At 35.6% G+C, this 23,365-nt stretch overlaps 4 protein-coding genes across 9 annotated transcripts; 3 read left to right on the top strand and 1 right to left on the bottom strand.

The window, feature by feature from the left end:
• Nucleotides 1–375: 375 nt before the first annotated feature.
• LOC107191754 (solute carrier family 25 member 51) lies at nt 376–1,902 on the top strand. Of its 2 annotated transcripts, XM_015580855.1 has the most exons (4): nt 376–433; nt 862–1,125; nt 1,192–1,519; nt 1,599–1,672. In XM_015580855.1, exons 2-4 carry the CDS (start codon nt 979–981, stop codon nt 1,616–1,618), a joined length of 495 nt encoding a protein of 164 aa, XP_015436341.1. In that variant the 5' UTR covers nt 376–433; nt 862–978; the 3' UTR covers nt 1,619–1,672. The 2 variants fall into 2 exon arrangements, with proteins under 2 accessions (XP_015436341.1, XP_015436340.1); XM_015580854.1 differs by having other exon boundaries at nt 1,192–1,902.
• Nucleotides 1,903–3,086: 1,184 nt separating this feature from the next.
• On the top strand, nt 3,087–6,806 carry LOC107191664 (gamma-1-syntrophin). 2 transcript variants are annotated; one of them, XM_015580760.1, is made up of 10 exons: nt 3,087–3,506; nt 4,177–4,281; nt 4,562–4,757; nt 5,099–5,224; nt 5,305–5,466; nt 5,558–5,742; nt 5,822–5,980; nt 6,056–6,280; nt 6,356–6,559; nt 6,626–6,806. In XM_015580760.1, the coding sequence occupies exons 1-10, from the start codon at nt 3,444–3,446 to the stop codon at nt 6,731–6,733; spliced, it is 1,533 nt and encodes a 510-aa protein (XP_015436246.1). In that variant the 5' UTR covers nt 3,087–3,443; the 3' UTR covers nt 6,734–6,806. The 2 variants fall into 2 exon arrangements, with proteins under 2 accessions (XP_015436246.1, XP_015436247.1); XM_015580761.1 differs by lacking the exon at nt 5,822–5,980.
• A 3,377-nt stretch (nt 6,807–10,183) lies between these two features.
• LOC107191629 (cAMP-dependent protein kinase type I regulatory subunit) lies at nt 10,184–15,997 on the top strand. 2 transcript variants are annotated; one of them, XM_015580715.1, is made up of 5 exons: nt 10,184–10,502; nt 14,614–14,923; nt 15,143–15,409; nt 15,541–15,744; nt 15,825–15,997. In XM_015580715.1, the coding sequence occupies exons 1-5, from the start codon at nt 10,338–10,340 to the stop codon at nt 15,995–15,997; spliced, it is 1,119 nt and encodes a 372-aa protein (XP_015436201.1). In that variant the 5' UTR covers nt 10,184–10,337. The 2 variants fall into 2 exon arrangements, with proteins under 2 accessions (XP_015436201.1, XP_015436202.1); XM_015580716.1 differs by lacking the exon at nt 10,184–10,502 and adding an exon at nt 12,695–13,014.
• A 1,947-nt stretch (nt 15,998–17,944) lies between these two features.
• On the bottom strand, nt 17,945–23,089 carry LOC107191832 (leukocyte receptor cluster member 8 homolog). Of its 3 annotated transcripts, none has more exons than XM_015580967.1 (7): nt 22,943–23,089; nt 22,722–22,860; nt 21,782–22,212; nt 20,539–21,704; nt 20,126–20,459; nt 19,756–19,963; nt 17,945–19,146 (listed from the first exon to the last, which is right to left on the bottom strand). In XM_015580967.1, exons 2-7 carry the CDS (start codon nt 22,784–22,786, stop codon nt 18,984–18,986), a joined length of 2,367 nt encoding a protein of 788 aa, XP_015436453.1. In that variant the 5' UTR covers nt 22,787–22,860; nt 22,943–23,089; the 3' UTR covers nt 17,945–18,983. The 3 variants fall into 3 exon arrangements, with proteins under 3 accessions (XP_015436453.1, XP_015436454.1, XP_015436452.1); XM_015580968.1 differs by having other exon boundaries at nt 22,946–23,089; XM_015580966.1 differs by lacking the exon at nt 22,943–23,089 and having other exon boundaries at nt 22,722–22,867.
• Between the last annotated feature and the right edge of the window lie 276 nt (nt 23,090–23,365).

The following is a 23,365-nucleotide window of genomic DNA, read 5'->3' as shown; positions in this document are numbered from 1 at the left end:
CCTCTACATGCGACGCATATGTAAAATCGCAATTTGCTAGACTTTTCTAGATGTTGTCACGCATCGATGAATGTGAAAGTTAAGTAAGAGCTCTCATTTCGGAGATGACTAGTATCAACTTGCATAATAAACAGTTATGTATGTATTATGAGTGTCTATTACACATGAAGATACATATTCTTTTCGAAGGATGCGCCAATTTTGATTAGTCTCCAAAAGAAACTTCTAATTGGCTCCCTTCTCAGCCGAGTTTGTGAAAAGATCTTTGAAATCTTTATGAACTGTGTGTAATCTTTGATATTGCTCTCATTCATTCATAAAACAATGTGGAAATCGAATAAATTGAGAAACACACGACAATGACTCTGACCCTGAAATATATGTGACACGAAGAATATGGGTCAATATGGGTTAAGCCATGAATCGTACAATCGTGAGTCGACCTTTTGTATCCAATTGTATCATATAATCATATTCGCAACGTGTAACGTATTCACTGTATGCAACTTACGTAATGCAACAAACGATAAAATATTTTACGTATTAAGATTTGTTTATTTAATTATTGTTTATCATATGCAACAATTTGTAGATTACCTCGAGAGATTTACATTGTTTTGTTAAATATGTTTGAATAAATACACCTTCTATAATTAACACGTTAAGTGCAATTAATTTCAGTCTATAAAAAATTAATTTTTTTCCCACATAATTTGTTTAACACCAATTGATATACCACTTAGATGATATATAATATTGTTTCGTACCATTGTGTTCATAATTCTCGTTTGTAAATAATTATCATTCACTTTATGCATTTCTGTGTAATTTATAGAGAACATAATATTTTGATCGTTACAGGTAAATGATTTATTTGATCTGAACGATTTGGAGAGGATGATTTAGAAGACAAATAAACATGATTGGTTGCTTTAAATTATAGTATTATCGAATAAATTATTCTAAAAGAATTTTAAAATGAATAATGTTACTTCGCAGGAAGTATCATTGAAATCAGTGTTAACATTAAACAGTAATGACTTTAAAGAATTTGTTTGTGGCTGGGGGGCTGCTGTTATTAATGTTTCTGTTACCTTTCCCATTAATAAGATTATATTTAGACAGGTACGTAGAAAACATTATGGAACAATATACGTAATACGACTAATTTCTAATTGCTCTACTCTATAGATTTTAGAAGATATACCAGCCAATACTGCTTTGAAACAAATATCCAAAGAAGGCATTCGATTGTTATACCGTGGAATTTTACCACCCCTTTGCCAAAAAACTCTTTCTCTTAGTGTAATGTTTAGCATGTATGAAGGATGCAAAAAGCGTTTATACGTATTGACAAACAATGATTTGTTAGTTAGAATATTAGCTGCCCATTTTGCTGGCACTGCAGAGGCTATACTTATGCCACTTGAGAGAGTACAAACTCTACTGCAAGATTGGAGATACCACGATAAATTTAAAAATACTTCTCATGCATTTAAATATTTATTGAAGAATTATGGTATATCGGAGTGCTACCGTGGTTTAGTTCCAATTATATATAGGAATAGCTGTTCTAATCTTATGTTCTTTATTTTAAGAGAACAGTCAAAAGAATTAATGGGCAACCAGGAGTCGTTGGTAACAAGTTTTGTTAACGGTGCTTTAATAGGTGGCTTTACAAGCACCATATTTTATCCAATGAATGTAATAAAGATACATATGCAGTCAAAGGTAGGCGGTAACTTTGAAAAATTCATAACTGTTACTCGTGAAATATATATAGCAAGAAATAGAAGTTTAGTTTCATTTTATAAAGGTGTACAATTGAACTGTATGAGATCGTTTATTAGCTGGGGAGTGATAAACGCATCTTACGATTTCTTTAAACGGATCATGTTTTAATAATAATTTGTATTAAAATGTATTTTGATATTTATTTTTGAAACTACACTTACTTGTATAATGAGTACTATTTCTGAATTAAAATTAAGATTCGCACATTTCTCTTGCAACAAATTAACAGGATTGCATAGATATGTATAAAGGAAACTTTGTGAACTTAGAAAAAATTTAGCATAGGAAAATATTAGTTTCTTGACCATATTCTTGCGATCATTGTACAAATGTCATAAAGTATTTTTTTTAATATAAATAAATGGTGAATGATAAATGAAATTTGCAGTTAGAATGTTATAAATGGTAAAAGAAAATAATATATGATTATTTTTTTATGTACTCTCAGTAGGAGAGTAAAGTCTCCCTATTTTTGTTCAAGTATGCATTTATGAATATGATAATTGAATGATTATGATAAATCTTCAGATTGATTTAAATTAAATCAATAATTGTGCTGTGTAACTCTAATAGGAAAATTAATTTAATGTAACATACAATATTGAATATTATAAGTATAGATCATTGAAATTTGTATTTTGTATAAGGTCTGTAGATAATTTATTTAAAACTGCTAAAAGAAATGTAATATGTTGTGTAAAAATTATACAAGTAATAAAATATGCTATGCTCTATATATTTTCAATAATTACTTTATAGATTACCATAAATTTTTGAGAGTTTATAATATGTAAAACGCATATCCATCAAGGTCGAGTATAGTATTTGCATAAAAATATCTATAAGAAACCATCTATCGTCAAAGGATATACGAAGCGCATGCTCCGAAAATATGTGTACGAGTATAAATAATAACACTTTTTTATGAACATTCAACGTCAAAAAAGGACTATTTCATAGATTTAACATAGAATAATTACATTGCTATCCGAGATAATGAACGAAATTCTATAAATACATACACAAATTCACAAATCGTGTGATCTATTACGATCTGTATACACGAAAAGTAGATATACAAAATTTTCAAAGCATCTTAATAATTCATGTTCCAAAGGGGATGAAACTATTCTATTCGTGTTTCCCGCGAACGTAAAGAAACGAGGTGGCATCGCGATGCGCGTTGTATTCTGTAAATCGATGCGTCTCGGCCGCGGGCTTTTAGCTACTTTTAGCCCACTCCAATTTTTCTGCGTCCCGGTTTAAGCTTTTCATTTCCCTCGGAACTCGGAACGTTTCGAACCGTCTCGGATGCAACGTCCAACGGTCTCGAGGACTGGTGATTCCGAATAAACGTGCCGCTGCGCCGTGAAACATTGCGTGACGCCGCTGCTTCTATTCCAGCATAAGCCTCTCTGTGAATTCCCCTTCCTTCTTTTTCTTTTAAAAAAGACAGACCGTGACTATGATCTTGTACTCCGGTCGCTCGAGGACCAGCCGCCGCAGTCGTGTCGTACGAATCGTACGATTCGTATGAAGGTAACATGCGACCTGAGGTCTCAACGGGAACCGAAAGTCTCTCGGCTCCGGGGATTTCCGGCAAGCAATACGGGGAGCTGTTTCCGCGGACCGCATAATCGGGTTGAATAATGAGAATCAACGCGACAAAAATGAGCACTCCGATCGAGGAGAAGATTGACCAGAAGTTGAAGGTGAGAACGGTCTCTTTTCTTCATTGTTTTCGTCAATTGTACAGTTGATTCTTACAAGTCGTCGAAAATTTTATCATTTTCATTGAAAGTGTCAACATCGGAATAAATCTATGGTATGTATAGGTGATTGCGCTGCTCCTAATGATTTTGTATTTCTCGACGATCGCGTGTTTAAAATTTTCGGGAAATTCTTTGTCAATGTAATTGAATAAGTGCGAGAGAAATTATGTCACAGAGAATTTATAGACTTTTCATGAGTGAATTATTAATACTTTGGAACTTCATGTTACTATGTCTTTTTATATTGTTCCGAGGACGCGTTTTAGTTTAATTCTCCGATGGTTCGAGCGTCAGAGTGAAATAAGAGAATTGATATTCTTCGATTGAAAGTTTGATAAGAATTATTTCGATGTTGAAGGCATTGTCAAACTATATCTTTATAATTGCATGCAGCATGTATGTGCAGAGATTGAAGCAATGCAGTTAATTAATCAATATACAGAGGTGTTTTGACATGGAAATAAAATTAGTGATATAACTTTGATCTTTGACTGTATTTATATGGTGTTTTTTGTTATCAAATTGCTTAAAAAGGTGCAGAGGATAGAAATATAATTTAATGTTTGTTTGAAATACAAAGTATATGAATTTTTTATTATTTTTATAAAAGGTAAGGACTGGGATGGTCAGTGTTAGCGATGGGAAAAGCAAACCAATACCAATGCGTTTGCAATTGTCTATGGAGGTTTTGAAACTTCAAAGAGAAGATTTAGAGGTAATGTTTGATATATATACCCTTATATAAGTTTCATACATATAATTGATTATATCATCTTCATTGATAATACAATTTAATTTAATTTTATTCTTAGTTTTCTTTATATTTTACCTTTTTGAAAATGTAATAAGAATATCTAATCAATATTACTCATACTACTATTAGTCATATGACCCATGTTGTAGTTGATCTCTTGAATTTTGCTCGAAGTGTATGAATATCCATAGTGTCTACAAGAATTTTATAGTTTCTAAAGAATAACCCTGATTTCTAGCAGGCAGTGAATCACAATAAGCCACCACTGGATGCTAAGGAACGAATGGTGCAAATTACTAGACAAAAAGTTGGAGGCTTAGGATTAAGTATAAAAGGAGGAGCTGAACATAAACTTCCTGTTCTTATATCTAGAATTTATAAAGGCCAAGCTGCTGATCAGTGTGGCCAATTGTTTGTAGGAGATGCAATCATTAAAGGTGTGTTTGTTATTTATAAAATTCACTTTACATTAGTTGGTACACTTACTGTTGGTTCCTTTATGTACAGTCTAAATGGAACATCTACTTTCCATAGAAGTTACATTGAATGCTTGTTCTATTTCTGTCATATCTGTCAATATTGGTTTTTTTCCTTTAAAACAGAGGTAGTCTGCTCTCTGTCCATTAGTATTACTTTATGAAACCTGTATTCACACTCTTAAAGAAAATTATAGTTGATCACATGCTGTCAGATGGTCTAGTGATTTAACTAAAAATTGTGAAATCAATTGATTGATCATGAAATTGCTTTTAAAGATGAATATTTGATTCCAATACAGTGAATGGAGAATATATAACTGCATGTAATCACGACGATGCTGTAAACATCTTGAGGAATGCTGGTGATATAGTTGTTTTAACAGTGAAACATTATCGAGCAGCCAAACCATTTCTACAAAAAAATGGTAAACACAATTGTTTATCCGAATATTGTTATATTTACATATTGTAATTCTTTGTAATATTTACTGAACATAACTTTCAGAAAAAGAAGAGAAACTGGATAATGTACCAAATGGTGGTTCAGAAGATGAATGGCTATCACCCAATAGACAGAGTGGCAGTCCTAGATGCGGTCACAGTAGGCAAGGTTCAAACGCATCTGCCACTTCGATGCAATGTAAAAAATGGGTGGATGTTATAACAGGTTGCAATAATTTTTTTCAAGCTCTCATTTTTATTTCTTTATATAAGGGTTATAACATTACTAAAAATAACAGAATGTCGCGTATTTTCAGTTCCACTGATGATGGCGTACGTGACGAGATACATTTTTGGAACGGACAAGTTAAGAAGAAACGCATTCGAAGTAAGAGGACTAAATGGCGCACGCACCGGTGTGATACATTGCGATGATAGTGCCATTCTAAGTCAATGGTTGAAATATATTACCGATAATATTACCGGCTTAACGCATTTGCAGGTGAAGAAAATTTCCGTTTCGTTATTTATTACTTATATAAGATTGAATAGTGAAAAGGGATACCTATGATCATTTCTAGATGAAACTGTATAATCGCAATTTCGGGGTGGGTGAACGTATAGAGTACATGGGATGGGTAAATGAAGCGGTGAGCAATAGTAATCAACCGTGGCAAAGTTATAGGCCAAGATTTTTGGCCCTGAAAGGACCCGATTTATTGTTATTTGAAACGCCTCCTGTAAGTGTAAACGAAGATATAAGTGTATTGTACAATTCTGCAAGATTTTTAAAATTGCTGCATTTTGTTTTGTAGTGCAACATAGGAGATTGGTCACGATGTGCATTGACGTTTAAAGTCTACCAAACGATGTTTCGTGTGATGCGAGAATCTGAAAACGTGGACGAAAGACAACACTGCTTTCTAGCACAAAGTCCGGGTAAACCACCGCGATATCTAAGTGTCGAAACTAGACAAGAACTGTTGAGAGTTGAGGCAGCGTGGCACACCGCAGTGTGTTCAGCTGTTACACATTTGAAAGTTAGTGTCGTATCTTTTTTTTTCGGAATGTAGACATTCATTTTTAAATATTCATAATGTTGTGTTGTTGGCCAGAGTAAAACATTTCCTGTCACTTGTAACGGAAGAAGCGCGGGATTAACCTTAGAATGGACTCAGGGGTTCACGCTTTCTTACGAGGATATTGGAGAGGCCATATGGCGTTATAAATTCTCTCAGTTGAGAGGGTCCAGTGATGACGGAAAGAGTCGATTGAAGTTACATTTTCAGGAACCTGATAGTATTGCTATCGAGACGAAGGTATCGCACCCAATGTGGAATGAAAGACATTGACATCAACGGTTAATTTTCATTTTTTATTTGTAGGAATTGGAATGCTCCCAGCTTCAGAATTTACTGTTCTGCATGCATGCATTTTTGACCGCAAAAGTCGCCGCGGTAGACCCCACCTTTTTAACGTCAACAACTCCATAAGATCGAAGTAAGTATCACCGCCAATTATGCAAACGACGGATCACTGTTCAACATTTATATAATTAGCTAGACGTACAGAAATACTTACGATTAATGAACTAGAACGAACACATGTCAAATACTAGTCAATTCCCGCGAGGAAATATCTTTATAATTTCTGGAAGATTGTACATGTACATTTTTTACTTTAATGCTTCCAGTTTTATTTCTGAAGGATACTGATGGACTATTAAGTAGATAGTAATACCAATTGCTAGAAGTTAATTTATTTATGTATATATACGTATATACTGTTACGTACTTTGCTATTGATTAAGCACTGCTATTTATTTTTTTACACTGACGAATTAGAAATCGGTAGAAGATTTATATTTCATTGCAATATTTCGAACTGACTGTGAGAGCGTAACTGCTTTAACTTTGAAAGCGTATCGTTTTATATAAATATTCTTTTTTCATATGAAAAATATACATTTATTATATGAAAAAATAATGGAACGTTAAGTCGAAAATTAGAAACTTATCAATGCGCTCGTTCATGATTTTTAAGTTCCAACGATGAGGCAATCTTCTTTAAGCAATGATTCACACATTCATGTGTTGAGTTACCTTTCATATTAATCTGGTGCCTTAAAAACCATGAACAAGGTGTAATTAATAACAAGTTGTAAATGCACCGAAGTTGTATAGTTCATTAGAACAGCAAGTTTTATGCATTCAATGCCAACAACTATACATTTAACTAGAAAATTTTATCTTATGTTAACACAGAAATACGAGATTATATTAGTCTAATGTTAATTTTGTATCAGTATTAATTCAATGAAACAAAAATCGCGAAATAAAAACCTAATAGCAATAAGTATCATTAGACCATGGTGGCCATCCATTTAAAAGATTAATTTGTTAATGTATAAACAAAGAGGAATAGATCGCTGGGAGCAAACATATAAATGATATTATAAGAAATTTCTTTAACAATTCATATTTTTTAATATAAATTAGCAGTGCATTTCTAAAGAAATTCCTGTTTGTATTTACAGTGTTAAGTTAAAAGTATATTCTAAATTATAATACCTATGAATCAGTTATGCTTTTTAACCATGTTTTTACAAATTTTAATACACGAAAGTATATTTTATTACGTTACGAGAATCTATTCTTCTCTTTCTCTATAAAAGTTCAAACGTTACTAATTACACAAAGTAACTTTCAGAACTAATACCATACTCTGTGCAATTAATCTATCAGATTTCAATTATATTTAGAGCAATAAATGTATATTGAGTGAAGAAACACGATTAACGCTGTTTAGAACACGAATTGCACATTGTAATAATCATAATACACAATTTCTATCGTTAAGGTATTACGGGAGTTTTATCATAATCATCACAGAAAGTAATGAAAACCGTGTGCGCTCACAGATGCATACCTCTATACATTCTAATTATTGATTGATAATTTAATATCACAAGTTAATGATTTATTGTGAAGAGACATATTATTTTTGTGAATTATGTGGAAATAGTTTTCAATCCTAAGGAGATTAACAAACGTTTAATTTACATTGCACGTTTTAAGGGTCTCCAGTTACTCGTAGAAAGTGCCTATACAATTATATATAATACAGTAGGAATTACAATTAATTTTCACTGATTAATTTTCCTAGTCTAAACTCTAAGAGTGTTACCATGGTCGGAATTTTGAATACTATGGTCATTTAATTATGACTAAAAGGCACTCTAGAAAACAAGCATCACTTCATTGTATTACAATGTCTCATACTATTTCATGCGAATCAATGTTTTGTTTATGTTCATTGTTTAGAAAATGACCATACACATAAGATAATACGGATGAAAGATCAAGTAAAACTCACTACTGAATTTAATTACAGATGCATCGCGGTGAGTTTTTATAAATTATAATGTTGTTAGCAAGGGCCAAAATAGTTCAGTATGCAAATACAAACCGAGAAGTACTATTTATAAGCGTCCACTCGTTAGATTTGCAAACGTAATAAAAAATGTATCCAAGATCATACAAGTAATTCCGACTCGAGTCAGTACATCCAGAAAGCAATTGTAACTGTGTGTTATATTTATTAAGTGCAAGATACGTTACAATATACCATAACAGCATTGCTGTTTTCTATTATACATATGCATCGCATGCATTCTATAGTTAAATTTAGATTATTATGAAGAACTGCACAATTATATTGTATAGGTAACATAAGCCAGAGAATGTGAAACTGATCTGCGGAAGTTGATTATAATACTACTTGTAGTTGTTCAACATTAATATTTCTTTTTTAAAGCATAATCATTGAAGAATTCATTTTATAATTTATAATTTAATAAAAGAGATTATAAAAATTATTTCATTGAAAACATGCATCATAAAGAAGATTGGTATCACCACAATTTTCTAAATCATGAAAGATTTTTTTTACAATTTGTGAAACATTCATAACATTATAATATTTCAATGAATTCTACAACGTATGACAAGTAAATAGATATTTCAATTCATTCTATGGTATACAGCAATATTGATGTAAATAGGAGAACATGGCCATACATTTTCTAAATACTAAGCTTTAAGTTTAAAACAACCTGTCATTCTGAAATCCCATTTCTCTTTGATTATCACAAAATGCCAGAGAAAAATTGTTTCATAAAAGTTTTAGATTGATGTGGGATTGCAGAATTGCTGACTGCTAAAAGTAAAAGAAGAACACAAAACATTCTTATCTTATATTTTAAAATATAGTTTATGTGTTATAATGTCTATCCTCCCATTGACAATATGTTTTAAAATATATTATTGTTAGAAGTTAAAAAGTCTAATTTAAATATTATTTAAAATGCCTATTCCCTTGTATAACGGTCGTGTGTGCTAACATAATCGTGTACAAATTTAGTAATTTTTTTATAATTGTTAAGGCACAACAGCGAATAATTTTAAAAGATAGTCATGCGGTTTGAAATTAGCGTAATCTACCACGGCCATGTACATATATATGTAGTTTGTTCGTGAGATATGAGATGCAAATTAAAAATACAGAGTCCAAGGTTATATTCCAGTACGTTAAAACGCACCCATATTCTTAAATTTTGAAACAATTTTAAGCCTCAAATATTATTATTTATAGAACAAAAACTTTATACCAATGGCATTGTTGCATTTAAAAATATAACTATCTCACTATTTAGACAGAAAAGGGTCGATGAATTATAAACATGATGTGAATATTTTTGTTGTAAAGTATATGTTTTTCAAAATTATTAAACGAAAATTTAAACCACCGACTGTAATACGAATTTAAAAGTGAGTCGATGAAATCTAACTCGGCTAAAACTTTTGTCACAAACTGTAGATGCACAGATATCGATGGCGATACGATTTTATTAAATTATAGCTTCAATTCGTACAGTGCTTTACTACTAAACGTGTCACAAAAAATGCATAATAAGACTCGCCCGATTGTGCTAATATTGTTTACATTAAAGAATCGAGTTGTCAACGCTAAAAAGCGCGTCCAGTATACGTGTCGAGAGCGAAATCGTTGAGAAGGTATTTGCTGTTGTGCATCAATATGGCGGCGAATCTTGAGGAAGAGCAAAGTTTAAGAGAGTGCGAGGAATACGTGCAAAGACACAATATTCAACAAGTTTTAAAAGACTGTATAGTGCAACTGTGCGTGGGACGTCCTGAAAACCCCATATCATTCTTGAGGGAATACTTTCAGAAACTAGAACGGGTACGTATTAAATCGCAACGTCTGTAAATAACCTCTAGATATCATTTTGCCTCCTTATTGAATTTTTGCTCGCAAACTGCAAATGCATGGGGACATTCCATGAGTCATACTATCTCTTAGAGATTATACAGCTAACTAATATATCTAAATATGATGTACATTTTATTCATTTCGTATAAATGACATGCTAAATACAAACATCAATATCATATCAGAGCTTGACAAGTATAAGTAGTACGTTTTGTTTCATTTAAAATTTTATTATACATGTAATGGAAGACTGCATTCTGTATGTAATATACAAATCTAAAAAGAAAATAAGATTAACGATAGTCTTATGAATATCTCATTGAAAATGAACCTCATAACTGCATTGAGGATGGTTATGCAAATATAAATTTTTATAAATTAACTTACACATTTCGTCTACTGTAATAAGAGTTCTACAAAATTTCGAATCAGTGAAATATTTTCTATATTGAATTTTCGCAATAATGAATGACAAGAGAAAAAAATGACATGTAATGTCAAAAAAGTCTTTCAATGGCAACATGCAATGGTTGAGGTTTATTAAAAGGAGATAGAGGATTTTATTGAAAAGTAAAAAATAAATCAGTTTACCTAGATAATTAATTTATTAACAAATATATAAGGCCATTAAATGAGAATCCCTGTACATTTCATGTACTATTCTACATAAATTTAATCCATTTTTTTCACTTTAACCAGAGTTAATTCGGGGAGAGAATTTAGTGTTGAATGTGCGCACTATGTTTAACATTGTAACAAATATTCGACGCTCCAAAAGTATTTTTAACACGGGAGAATAATCCTTCGAAAGTTTTACGTCATGTTCAATTCGAAGTGTCATTCGGGATATGTTAAACGTGTGGTCGTAGATACGCTAGTGCAATATATTACCAATTTTCTATTTTGTATTTTATTTAAAAAATTTACAACAGTTAATGTCCTATTAAGAATTTGGCGGCAAATGCGTTTATTTAAAACACATTCGATCTGAGAGCATTTAAGTGGGAGTAAGCGGTCTGTGGTGGGGATTTGGCACAACGTTACCGATCGTAAAAACTTTACTACACTGTTTCTCCTTTAAATTTATCAGCTGTCATGTACAGTGTGTTTAATACAAAGTATTACAACAAAATATTTTTGGAAAAATTAACAATTATAATAACGAGTCCTATTATATTTGATGATCTGTAATCGATGGTTATTTATACGATGCACCTTCGTTTTTTTTCTCGAAAAGCTTTTGTAGTGTGTATCTAATTCGAACGGAAAATGTTTCGTTTTTACTATTAACGGAATGAAATTTGTTTCGTGTTACTTGTTATTCGAAACATTTCATTCAGGTAACGAGTTTGCTCATCAATCTTGTCGGTAGTGGTCTGTTCGGTGACAGCTGCATTCTCATTTTTCATCCGAACTGTACAGCACCGACCTTGATAAGATTTTCCTATCTTCGAAAACAACCAACTTAGACATTTAGGTGCCCCCTTTCTTGCCGTCTATATGTATACATATGTATTGTGCACCACTGTATCGCGCGGGAATGGTCGATACCATTTTCCATTTCTTAGTGAACCCCGCGAACGACAAACACACACGAAGGGGACTTTAGATCTCACGAAATCAGGGGCACGGAGAAAGGGGTTGGGGGTCGGGTTATGCGCAAGTATAAAGGATGTTCGTCGTAACTTTATATTCACGGCGGTTATTTTTACGTTGTTGTATACTCTATCCCGTTCGTTATTCTTCTTCTGTAACGAAGGGAGATTCGCTGGTTTAATTAAATGTCGTTGCTGTGATCATATTCTTTTTTCAAATTATTGCGAGAACCTCGGAAATCGTGGATACCGTTGCCGATGAACACTCTGTATAGGGGCATGCTCTAAATATAGAATATGCTCGAAATATAACGAGGCGCGCAACTTTAGCCAACAGCGACCGAAAGTCGTGTGTAAACGCGCGTTCGTCCTCGAAAAATGTACAAACGGGTCGCGCCACACGACGACGGTATATTTCAACGACCAACGTCGGAAGCACGTTACGTCCGCGTCTCTCGTTGGTCCGGTTTTCATCTGCTAAGTCGTTCGTCGATTTGATTGGTGGATCGAGGAAAAGTTTTGGGACGGTGCGCTTTCGCGCGGTCTGTTTACATTTACCTTCTGGCACTTCAGTCAGACTGACCCGAGGGAAACCGCGCGCGTCGTGAAAGATCGTTGTCGGCATTAATCGAATTTGGCGAGGCCTTAGAAAATTCCGAACTGCCGCTGCCGGACGTCGTGATCGGAGACGACGATCGTTTCTCATCGCCGCGTCTCTTGTGGTTGCCTAATTCCGCTTTTTGTGCTTTTTTCGAGACACAGTACAATAGGACGCTTTTCCGGCCGCTTTCGAAATTAGTGTGTGAGTGTCGCCGAAAAATATATTTTCCACGTGAAATTATTCGTGTGCGATATTGAGTAATATATTTGGACAAATAATGAACGAGGTACGATCGTGGATCTGGATCATATATTCCGATAAGATACACTAATTATACCAGTTAAAAATCGGCTTGCCTCTTGGTGGCGTTTCGAAACACAGTGTGTATTAGAGAAAGGAACAGTCAGTACATATTTTAAATGACGTGTGGATGATAGGAAAGTTATGCAACCAAATTTTGTTGCTGTTTCTTTTTTCTTTCAAAACAATGCGTTATAGGTACAATACTGTTTTACCACGCGCTAAGACCATTGACCGTCTAGTCTTGACACTGTCCTTTTAATTCGATGCTATTGTTAGAGCGTAGTTCGAACGTTCGTCACGATATAGTGTTTATTCGAACGTTTCCCTATATGCGCATACAGAGTGCAAGGTTAAGTGTGTACAGTTTGTTTTGAATCTAGGATTAAGCAGCGAAATTTAATTGTTACATCAAAACTCCTAATACTCGGTACAGATGTGTTGTACATTGTTGGAGTTCTCTCGTGAATTATTTGAACGTAAAAACGTCGTTAACATTGCCAATTCATTAATAAATATTTCAAATGAGTATCAATATACATATATACGTTTTGTGAATTATTAGTCTCTTGAGTATATGTATAACTCCGTTAGGGACAGTAATCGATACAAGAAGAGATCCAAAGTAGCCTGGCATGACTTATCTCGCGATCGTGTGTTGTTTGTCGATGAAATTTCGCAAGACCATCTCTCTGTGACGAGTGAGATGATTATTACAGAACGAAAATTTTTCGAAACACGTGTATTCAGCGATTCCCTCGGTGTTTTTTTGCAAAACCGTGTGCTACACATTTTCGAGACCGTGTTCATCTATGAAACCACCAAGTGATCCATGACATTATTCGCCAACCTTCTTCGCCTATACGCATATCGTTGGCGTAACATTTTCTCTGTGGGGGCTTATATAATTTTTTTCAAGAAGTATCGAACTTTTCGAACAATGGGAGTTGCTACGGGGTGTATCTGAACTGGAGGTTTTCGTGCCTCCAGTCCCTTTTCGCGAAGGTACATGTTAGAATTTGTTTAGTATTTTTATGTCAAGATAATCAGCGTTTAAAGGGAGATCCCCCCCACCATTTTTACGCGATACCTGTGTGTCATCCTGTACGTTTAGAAATTTAAACAAGCATGTGATTTCATTAGGGGAAGAAGGGCATCGTAGTACATATTCCGCGCGCATGTGTAAACAAAATTGACTTATAAAACCGTCTTTGCCTGCATCATATCTCGCCATCGAAGCACTTGACGCTGTCGCGTTCGTTTTTGTTTAAACAAATAAATTGAAAAAGAAACGAACGGTATCGATCTAGGGGACCGCGGTTAGTGGCGTCTGCAAAACGATTAGGTGGATAGTGTCGACATGGTGCAGCAGGCGAGTGGAGCGTTAAGTTTCATAAGTTTAACGGCACAGTGTATTTAAAGGGTTCGCTGGAAAATTCTTTGTGAAATTAGCTCGACGCTCAAGAAGGGGATAGTTAACTTTTCATTTGAAAGTTCTTAATAGCGTCCTTCATTGATTTTGAATTTTCATTCTTGATTTTTGTACGAAGTGCGCTGCTCCCGCTTATAACAATAATAATTTCAGGAGCAAGCTCACGATGCCAAGCAACAGATCGCGACTAGTCCGGAAGACACGGAAGACATACCGGCGGGTCAGCAGGGTCCTCAAGTTCCAAGGCGCAGAGGTGGCATCTCCGCGGAGCCGGTCTCCGAGGAAGATGCCACCAGCTATGTCAAGAAGGTCGTGCCTAAGGACTACAAAACGATGGCTGCCTTGAGCAAAGCAATTACCAAGAACGTTCTTTTCGCTCATTTGGACGAGAACGAACGCTCTGACATATTCGACGCCATGTTCCCGGTCACGTTCTTGCCCGGAGAGGCAATCATTCGGCAGGGTGATTATTTTAAAGCGTCCTACAGTTAATTTACATATTTCCATCTAGTATAAAAGGTCGAGTGAGTTCAGAGGAGCTACTTAAATGTCCTGTGTTTGTGACACGATACCATATACTGTATAATAGAGTTTGCCAAACCAATAAGTACCGGTAATGATGGTGGGGTATGCACGTACACACAGAATTAATTTAACCTGAAATTTTATTACGCTTGGATAGGCGACGAGGGAGACAATTTCTACGTGATCGATCAGGGGGAAGTTGAAATTTTCGTGAACGGCGAGTTAGCCACCACTATCGGGGAAGGAGGAAGTTTCGGCGAATTGGCGTTGATTTACGGGACTCCACGGGCGGCTACCGTTCGGGCGAAAACGGACGTCAAGTTGTGGGGTATCGACAGAGATTCCTATCGTAGAATCCTTATGGGCTCGACGATAAGAAAACGGAAGATGTACGAGGAATTTCTTTCCAGAGTGTCGATCTTAGGTGGGTGTGAATCGTGACTACGTGTGCCAAAAAATACTACACACCGCACTGATGATCCTCTACTTATAAATATGTCACGGGTGAGGTTCGCGTCGGACATCTTGTATAATATATTCTCGTTCTATGTTTAGAATCTTTGGACAAGTGGGAACGGCTGACGGTGGCCGATGCTTTGGAACCGGTGGCATTTGACGACGGCGAGACGATAGTTCGACAGGGTGAACCGGGCGAGGATTTTTATATAATTGTAGAGGGTACCGCTGTAGTCCTTCAGCAACGTTCGGAGAACGAGGAACCAGCGGAAGTGGGTCGTTTGGGACCGTCTGATTACTTTGGTAAAGATGCTTTTCGATTCGGTGATTCTTTTGCGATACAGTTAGAAAGTTTAAAGTTTAATACCTACTGTTCGTTACAGGTGAGATTGCACTGTTGTTAGATAGGCCAAGGGCTGCGACGGTGGTGGCTCGAGGTCCTTTAAAATGTGTTAAACTGGATAGGGCAAGGTTCGAAAGAGTTCTAGGTCCTTGTGCGGATATCCTGAAACGCAACATTACCCAGTATAACAGTTTCGTGTCCTTGTCCGTATAAATCGCTGTTCACGTGTCGGGGTCACCCAGATTTTCTTTGTGGAACTGTGTTTCACTGTACCGTTATATATTTTTTTCTTTTAACTAATATCTACGTTATAACTGGATTGCGGATGTTTCTACGAATTTACATTTTTATAGACCAATTTAGAAAAGTAGCGATGAATTTGTTTTTGTTATTGTGAATTTTATTAGGTTGTGCTTTAAAATAAAAACTTTATGGGATGCCATTAAAGTTTTTCTTTTATTGTATTTTCTAAATTGATATGCAAGTATACATGTGTGAACATCTGTAATCTAGTAATAACTGTATTATGTCAGCCAATACACACCCTAAGAATTATATACGTTGACCGTCTTTTAAACACACCTGTATATAAAATATTTCGCTTTGAAGCGTCAAAATTTTAACTCACAGATGTGGATGATTTAACAATCAAATTAGTCCTTTTAATTGAAAGCGAGGAGTCTTATCAGTGCTGTGTAGTAGGGAACGAAAGACTTATAACTCGTTTGTTCAAGAGTCAGGTCAATTTTGTCACAATCTTGCTTAACACTGCAATAAATCTATTGAGTTCAGTTGTTTCGGATAGGAAGAGTAGTGGTTATTGTCTTTGTTCGCGCATTGGTTAATAGGTGCACGGTGATTTTGAAAGATAGCGACGGTACATATAATTCTGATTTACATAAATCAAACGATTTCTATGTGATTCAATCTTTTTAGTCTTTCACGTGAACTTTTCTTGAAAGTATTATAAAAATCCACAAGAACTCGAGGAACACAGTGAATCGCGCGTTTACCTCATAAATATTCATGTTCGAAGGGAATAATGACAAAAAAAATGTATATCGTGTATTCGGAATTCGCAATTCTGAGCCCTCGTCTTTTTTGTTACGGCAGTATTCTGTTATTTATTTCGTTAAATTCTATCGAAGCGAACTTGATCCTTCTGTAAGAATGTTTGAAATATCTATAATTATTATTATATGCATTTGATGATGTAGCGATTTATTCATACACATGTATGTGTATGGTTTAGGAAGGTAAAATATAAAGAGGAAGTATATTAAACCTGAATATTTGTATAACATTGAATCTAAATAGCAGATCTAATGTAACTTCGCACAATTTGATCAACAATCTGTGCACAATGAATGAGACAAGAAAGGAAGAGTCCCCTTAAGGAAGTTTGTACCAAGCAGTATTAACAAATGTAGTATTGTGTTGCTTGGTACAATTCGAAAAAGTGTTGTATTATATCGGTATTTCTTATTTTCTCCAATTTTGTTGTCCATTATGAAAAAGAGAGAGAGAGAGTCGAACCAAAGATTTTGCTTTTATCGCGTTGACTGCCAACATTTTCGTAATTATATAAATTTCATTTTGAATATCATTGAATTAGGATGAAGACTAAAAAAAAAAGTAATTATACTACTGGATCAACAATTTTTTACGAACAATCATGAATACATTACTAAATTAATAAATATACAATTTCTAACGAACATAAGAATAATTTAGCTATTATTTTGCTACAGTATTCAGGTCACGAAGGTTTAATTATAACATAAAACACTTTATTTCAATTTACAACAAAGATTCCCTGTAAATCTGTTAGGTTCCAGTGTAACGCATTAAAAATTAATATAATCTCCGAAAATTAAATAATTTATTATGCACAACACCTATATTTGAATGCGATCGTACAATGAAAATGTCCCCTTCTCCCTCTCAATTATGATCTTGTACCCCTGTGCTTCATGCGTTAGAGAACGTTCTCGGAAACCGAGAACTGATAACGAATTATCGAGGAAGAAAACGTCCCGCGGTAAAACACTTAAATAGATAAAAATAAATCACTTATCACTCACGAATGGCAATTCGATACCAATAGATCTGTCCCGGTTAAAAGTTCTTAAACGTAGATTTTTGTACACATTAACTCCCTTTTTTTTTTTTTTTTTTTTTTTTTTTTTTTTACAATAAAGGCATAACCCGTTGGTCTCCTTCACAGCATTCTTCAATTTCCTCTTCATCGATATGCCTATTAAGTGTGCCAGTTGCCTTTCAAGCCCTCAATCTCCCATAAAGCAGTTCTTCGCCGCGTTTCGTCCGTAGCTTCGATGGTGGTCTTCCTTCCTCCATACGTTCACGTCCGAATCAATTGCAGTAATTCCATTTAGTACTCCTCGCGATTATCACTGCTACGGGTTCACTTCCTTTTCCCTGGCACATCCATTCGAATCTCGAAGCTCCCCGCTTTGAAGTAACCATGAAGCATTTTTCGATCAGGTAGAAAGGACTGGCAAGCGGTTAAAAAATTCCGTTTTCATTGTGGACAGCGTTTAAGAAAGACGGTTACGATTGATCAGAGACGATAACAAAGGACATGTAACAATTAACGAAGGGAGGGACTTGGCTGTTATCGAAGAACTCGAAGTTCGACCCAACGAGATTTTTTCCCCCAAAGACGATTTGTTGTTTTCCTTCTTATTTTGTTTGTTTTTTTTTTCCGTAATTCACTACGAGCCTCGGCTTCATACCGAGTTTGAATTGAGGTAGTTACGGATGACCGGAACCAATCATCCTATATTCTTTGTACAATTTTCTAGCCCACGAAATTCCTTGCTTGAGGCTATGCACGTGTACACGGTGGGCCGAGATTGAGACGTATGTACAAACTCATTGTGGGGGGGAATTTTCATTTACAAAATTGTTGTTCGACCAATTGATGTCGATCAACGCGAAGAGCAATGATGATCATAAAGAGAATAGGCGAGAAGAATCATCGTAACGGGGTGACGTGTGTACCATGGTTATATGCACATGCATATGCATATGCATGTGTGTGATCACATATACGCATATACTGGGAGAAAACACATGCATATGGGCACACACATGGAGGACTTGTGCATACGAGTGTGCACGAGACCAATTGATTTGTTATGCGGCTTCCACAAGAAACTAGAGATTGACGTTGCCTTTACCAAGCACCTAGAGAACCACTGCTTGTCTTGCAGTCGATTAGTTGTTGTTCAGGATCAGCATAAACCAACCCGAATTCATTGACAAATTCATAAAACTTGTCCAAAGATTCAAAGGCCAATTCTGCTACGACGAAATCAACCGCCAAATTTTGCCGGTAGCTAAACAGCAGAAGAAATGCATCATTAGACAAATGTGTGTTAAATAAGTGTACATAAGAACATGTAATTATAATCATGATAAGTAACAACTAGATGTATATGTATATAAAACTAATTATTTTTCAGCTACGATGTCCTGTAACAGAAATCTATATATGATTATAAGTGACAAAAAAAATGTTCAATCTTCCACCCTCCGCGTAACGATGTACACCTGTATACCTTATTCAAATCAACAATTTTCAACGATGACCAATTGTAATTCTATTTCCAGCGAAAGTGTGGAAATATATTTGATAGCTAGCAAAAATACGGTCAACTTATCGATCTATGTGTCTACGAAGTTTATAAGTTCACATAATTTATGCAACTAACTACCATTAGCATCCAAACAAAATAAATTACTTCGGTGATAAGAAATATTGCCTCTAAATGATACAATATTAGTCCTTTTAAAATAATGTAATATGAACATTTTTGAATACGATCTGTAAAGGGAGATTGTTTTTCATTAAAGACATTAATGTTTGTAAAATATCGTCGAATACTGTTTGGAAATCCGTTAAAATATATAAATAAATTATGACTAATAAAAGGTCTAGTACGTACGACTTTAACATGCATTTCAATGCATTCTTGCGCTCTCTTGCGACAAACCAATCCATCAGGAAGGCTGCCATTCTTGGAGCGACGGCGTATAATTTAAAGAATGCATGGAAATTGCCCAGCCACCAAGCTGAACGTACTTTCAGTGCATGCTTTATGCACTCATCGTGTTTGTCTTCTTTTGATAAAGCTGCTAAAATTGTCGTTAAATCTGTAATAAAGAAAATTCACAATTAATTTTAGGTTTTTACAGACGAATCTCAACTGTTTTTGCAGACGAGGTATAGTATGTACTTAATATCTATTATCGTTACATGCTGATAAATTAGATGTACTATACCTCGTCTGGAATATCTGTAAATGAATCTGTTACCTTGAGTATTCTTGGTAAAAATATAATACAGTATTCGGTATGCAATGAATTCACACCGGTTCTCTCCGCCAACATCTTGATATAGCATCCTTAACTGTGTCTGACACTGATTGAACTCTTCATGATCGCCTTTTTCTAGAGCTACACGGGCATGTGTTTCATACACGTGAACTGTAAATGCATCCCTGATACCTTGGACGGTAAGATCTTGTCGAATGGATTTAAGTTGATCACAAGCATATCTATAGTCTTGTTCAGCCACCCAGCGCTTCTTGACATGTGCCAAAGAATTTTGGAGTACACTTACCGGTCGTACAGCAGAGGGAGCTGGAGCCTTTAATGTATAAGCAATACATTTTTTAATATCGTCTACATATTGACCGTACATTATTTAACGGAAAATTAATTCTTACAGATGTTAGCCGCAAATACGGTTTTTCTATATCCTTGCATGTTCCAACTATGTGAAGACCAGTAAAATCAAACTCTGCCGTAGGATCATCTTTAACACCATTGCTGACGGTCCTGGAAATACTATCGTTAAATCTTGCAGCGCGTTGTTGTAGTTTCTCCTTGGATCCTAGCTCCTCAGTGTTGCCTGTAGCTAAACCAAACTCTGAATAGAAATGTGATTTCATCTGTTTAGTCTTCTTTGTTTTCTTGCTGCTGTGATTTTGTTTGCTTTTAGTGGACTTTTTCGTCTTTAACGATTTGTAATCGTGTTCCCGGTCGCTAACATTGGACGAGGACGATGTACTACGCCTGTACTTTCGGGACGGTGGGCTACGTGTATTCGAACGCGATTTCGACTTTGATCTCGACCTTGACCTCGACCTCGACCTCGATCTTGACTTTGACCTTGATCTAGTCTTCGACCTTGATCTCGACCGTTTGTGACTCACAGAGAGACGCGCACCAAGCCGAGCCCCGAGAGAAGTAGAGAGGCCTGGCTTGCGCAAGCCTCCCTGTGCAGTGACCAGCAGATTAGCTAGATTAGTCAACTTTAACGCTGGTTTCTGAGGCTTTATCGTCATCGTCATACGTTCGCTGTGGATGCTAGGTAAAGGTTCTTTGTCCCAATCCTTCACCCATAGCGAGCCATCGTTCGCAGCGCGTGTAATCTTTCCCTTTAATATAATCTCAACTTGATCCTTGTCCACTGCAGTCTTGCACTTCTCGTAACATCGATTTACATAGTTCTTCAGGCTGTCAGGCCAATCTCCGACTGGACTGGTGGTTGTCACGACAGAAGGGGTACCTATCGCTGGAGTACCAACACTAGGAGTTGTATTAACGGTAGTAGTAGCAGGTGTAGTAGGAGCAGGGGATTCTTCGGTTGGTGGAGGAGGAGCTGCTACTTCATGTTGTGTAGGAGGTAAGGGTGGTAGTTCAGTCTTCAAATTGGGACCCGGAACGAATGTGGTTGTCGGACTATTCCCCTGAAAGCTATTGTTGAATTGAGCTGCTAAGTTTTTGTTCCGCTTACGTTTTTTCTTCGCAGCCCCACTATTGCCGGACGGAGTAAATGCCAAACCGTTTTTCTTGTTTTGCACATTGAAACGAATCTGGTTATTGTATTCTGGAAACCAAAATCTGTATATTACTATATATCCAGAGACAATGTAATTATTCTGGCTTTTATTTAAAGAAACTTACGAGACATATCACCATGCATTCCATTCCAGCTACCATAAGGAAAAGAGTTATACATGTATCCTGGATGAGGTTGCATAGTTTGTTGTACTTGATTGTTGTGCTGTTGAGATGTTGGTAAAGATGGTGGTGGTCCAGGTGGAAGAGGAGGAAGATCGGATTCATCCTCCAAAGACATTGGTGTCCCAGGTACAGGTGGCTGTTGATGAAGCTGTTTGCCTTGACTGTTGCCCTGCTGTTGTTGTTGCGGTTGTTGTTGTTGTTGTTGCTGCTGCTGCTGTTGTTGTTGCTGTTGATGCTGCTGCTGCTGTTGTTGTTGTTGTTGCATCTGCTGTGGAGTAAAAGGTTGTCCATATCCAGGCATCATTGTATGATAATAATTAAATATTTGCCCTTGATGAGGTACACCTTGATATCCAGGTCCATACAATTGCCTGCAACAAAAAACATACAATTATGTTTAATGATGTTATTTAATAGTGACAGCGACTATATTTGGGAATTATTTTGTACAAGAACAAAACGTTAAGTCAAAGAAAATATTTGAAGGAGGAAAATAATGTTTGAAATAGTTCATTAAAATTAGAAATGCACACTCACAAGTGTCGACAGGTACTTGTGTTGCCTCTATTGGTTTAAAATTAGGTCAACTAGTATTTTTTTAAACTCGTCGATATATTTCACTGTACTGACTATATCTTATTCCGAATTTCTTAGTTCAAATAATTTACTACTAAAGTAAAGTTCTCGTAAATTGAATCGGAAGCAAATACAAGGTCAATAATTGAATGAAATCATCAGCATTACGCATTATTACGCATAGGTATATACAGTACGTTATTTCGAATACGCCTACAAAATTTTTGTTTCGATCTTTGTATGAGTCATTGCGTCCATTTTACAGAGAACGCAGGCACGAATAAATATTTAATAAGAAAATTACCCCGAATATGGAGGAAACATGTTGTGAATATTTGGCGAGGGATATGACCATGCCATGTTTGCCATCAGGCCTACTCCTTCAAGTTGTGGCTGTTGCTGAAATGGCTGCTGCTTCTTCTCCGACGCTGTAGCCTCGCCTTCTGACATACCGAGGAAAAAATAAAAATTGCTTAAACAATTTTACACTTTAGCTTTCGTCGCCGTGCATTCTTTTTGTATTACCACAATTAGTCCAAGTGGGAGGCGGTCTTCTAAAACATATTCACGAATTAAAATTGACTTTATCGAACTGTGACGCGTTGGACGTAACAACTAAGCCTGGTTCGACAAGATAAAATGGAGTTGATGAATTATAACGTCCTTTTACTGTTAGGCGGCAGCACTGGCAGAGAATGATTGATCGTGATCATTTCTTTAATTTCAATGACATTTATACCCTTTCAAAGACTTTCATTCTAGATAATGTTATTATATCTAATGAAATAAAAAATGTTATTTATTTAAATAGAAATAGTCAAATTGTGGTATTTAAATTTTAGAAGTGAAGTGCTTGCGAGAATCGATTGTCACTTGTAGACATCTACCGGTGGCTCCGGAAGACATCACTACTGCCCCCACAAGGTACTGCCCCGAACTTAAGTTTTG

This window comes from Dufourea novaeangliae, unplaced genomic scaffold, assembly GCF_001272555.1.
Source record: "Dufourea novaeangliae isolate 0120121106 unplaced genomic scaffold, ASM127255v1 scaffold228, whole genome shotgun sequence".
NCBI classification, from domain to species: Eukaryota; Metazoa; Arthropoda; class Insecta; order Hymenoptera; family Halictidae; genus Dufourea; species Dufourea novaeangliae.
The sequence above is the reverse complement of the archived record's forward strand: the minus strand, read 5'-3'. Positions and strand labels throughout refer to the sequence as shown.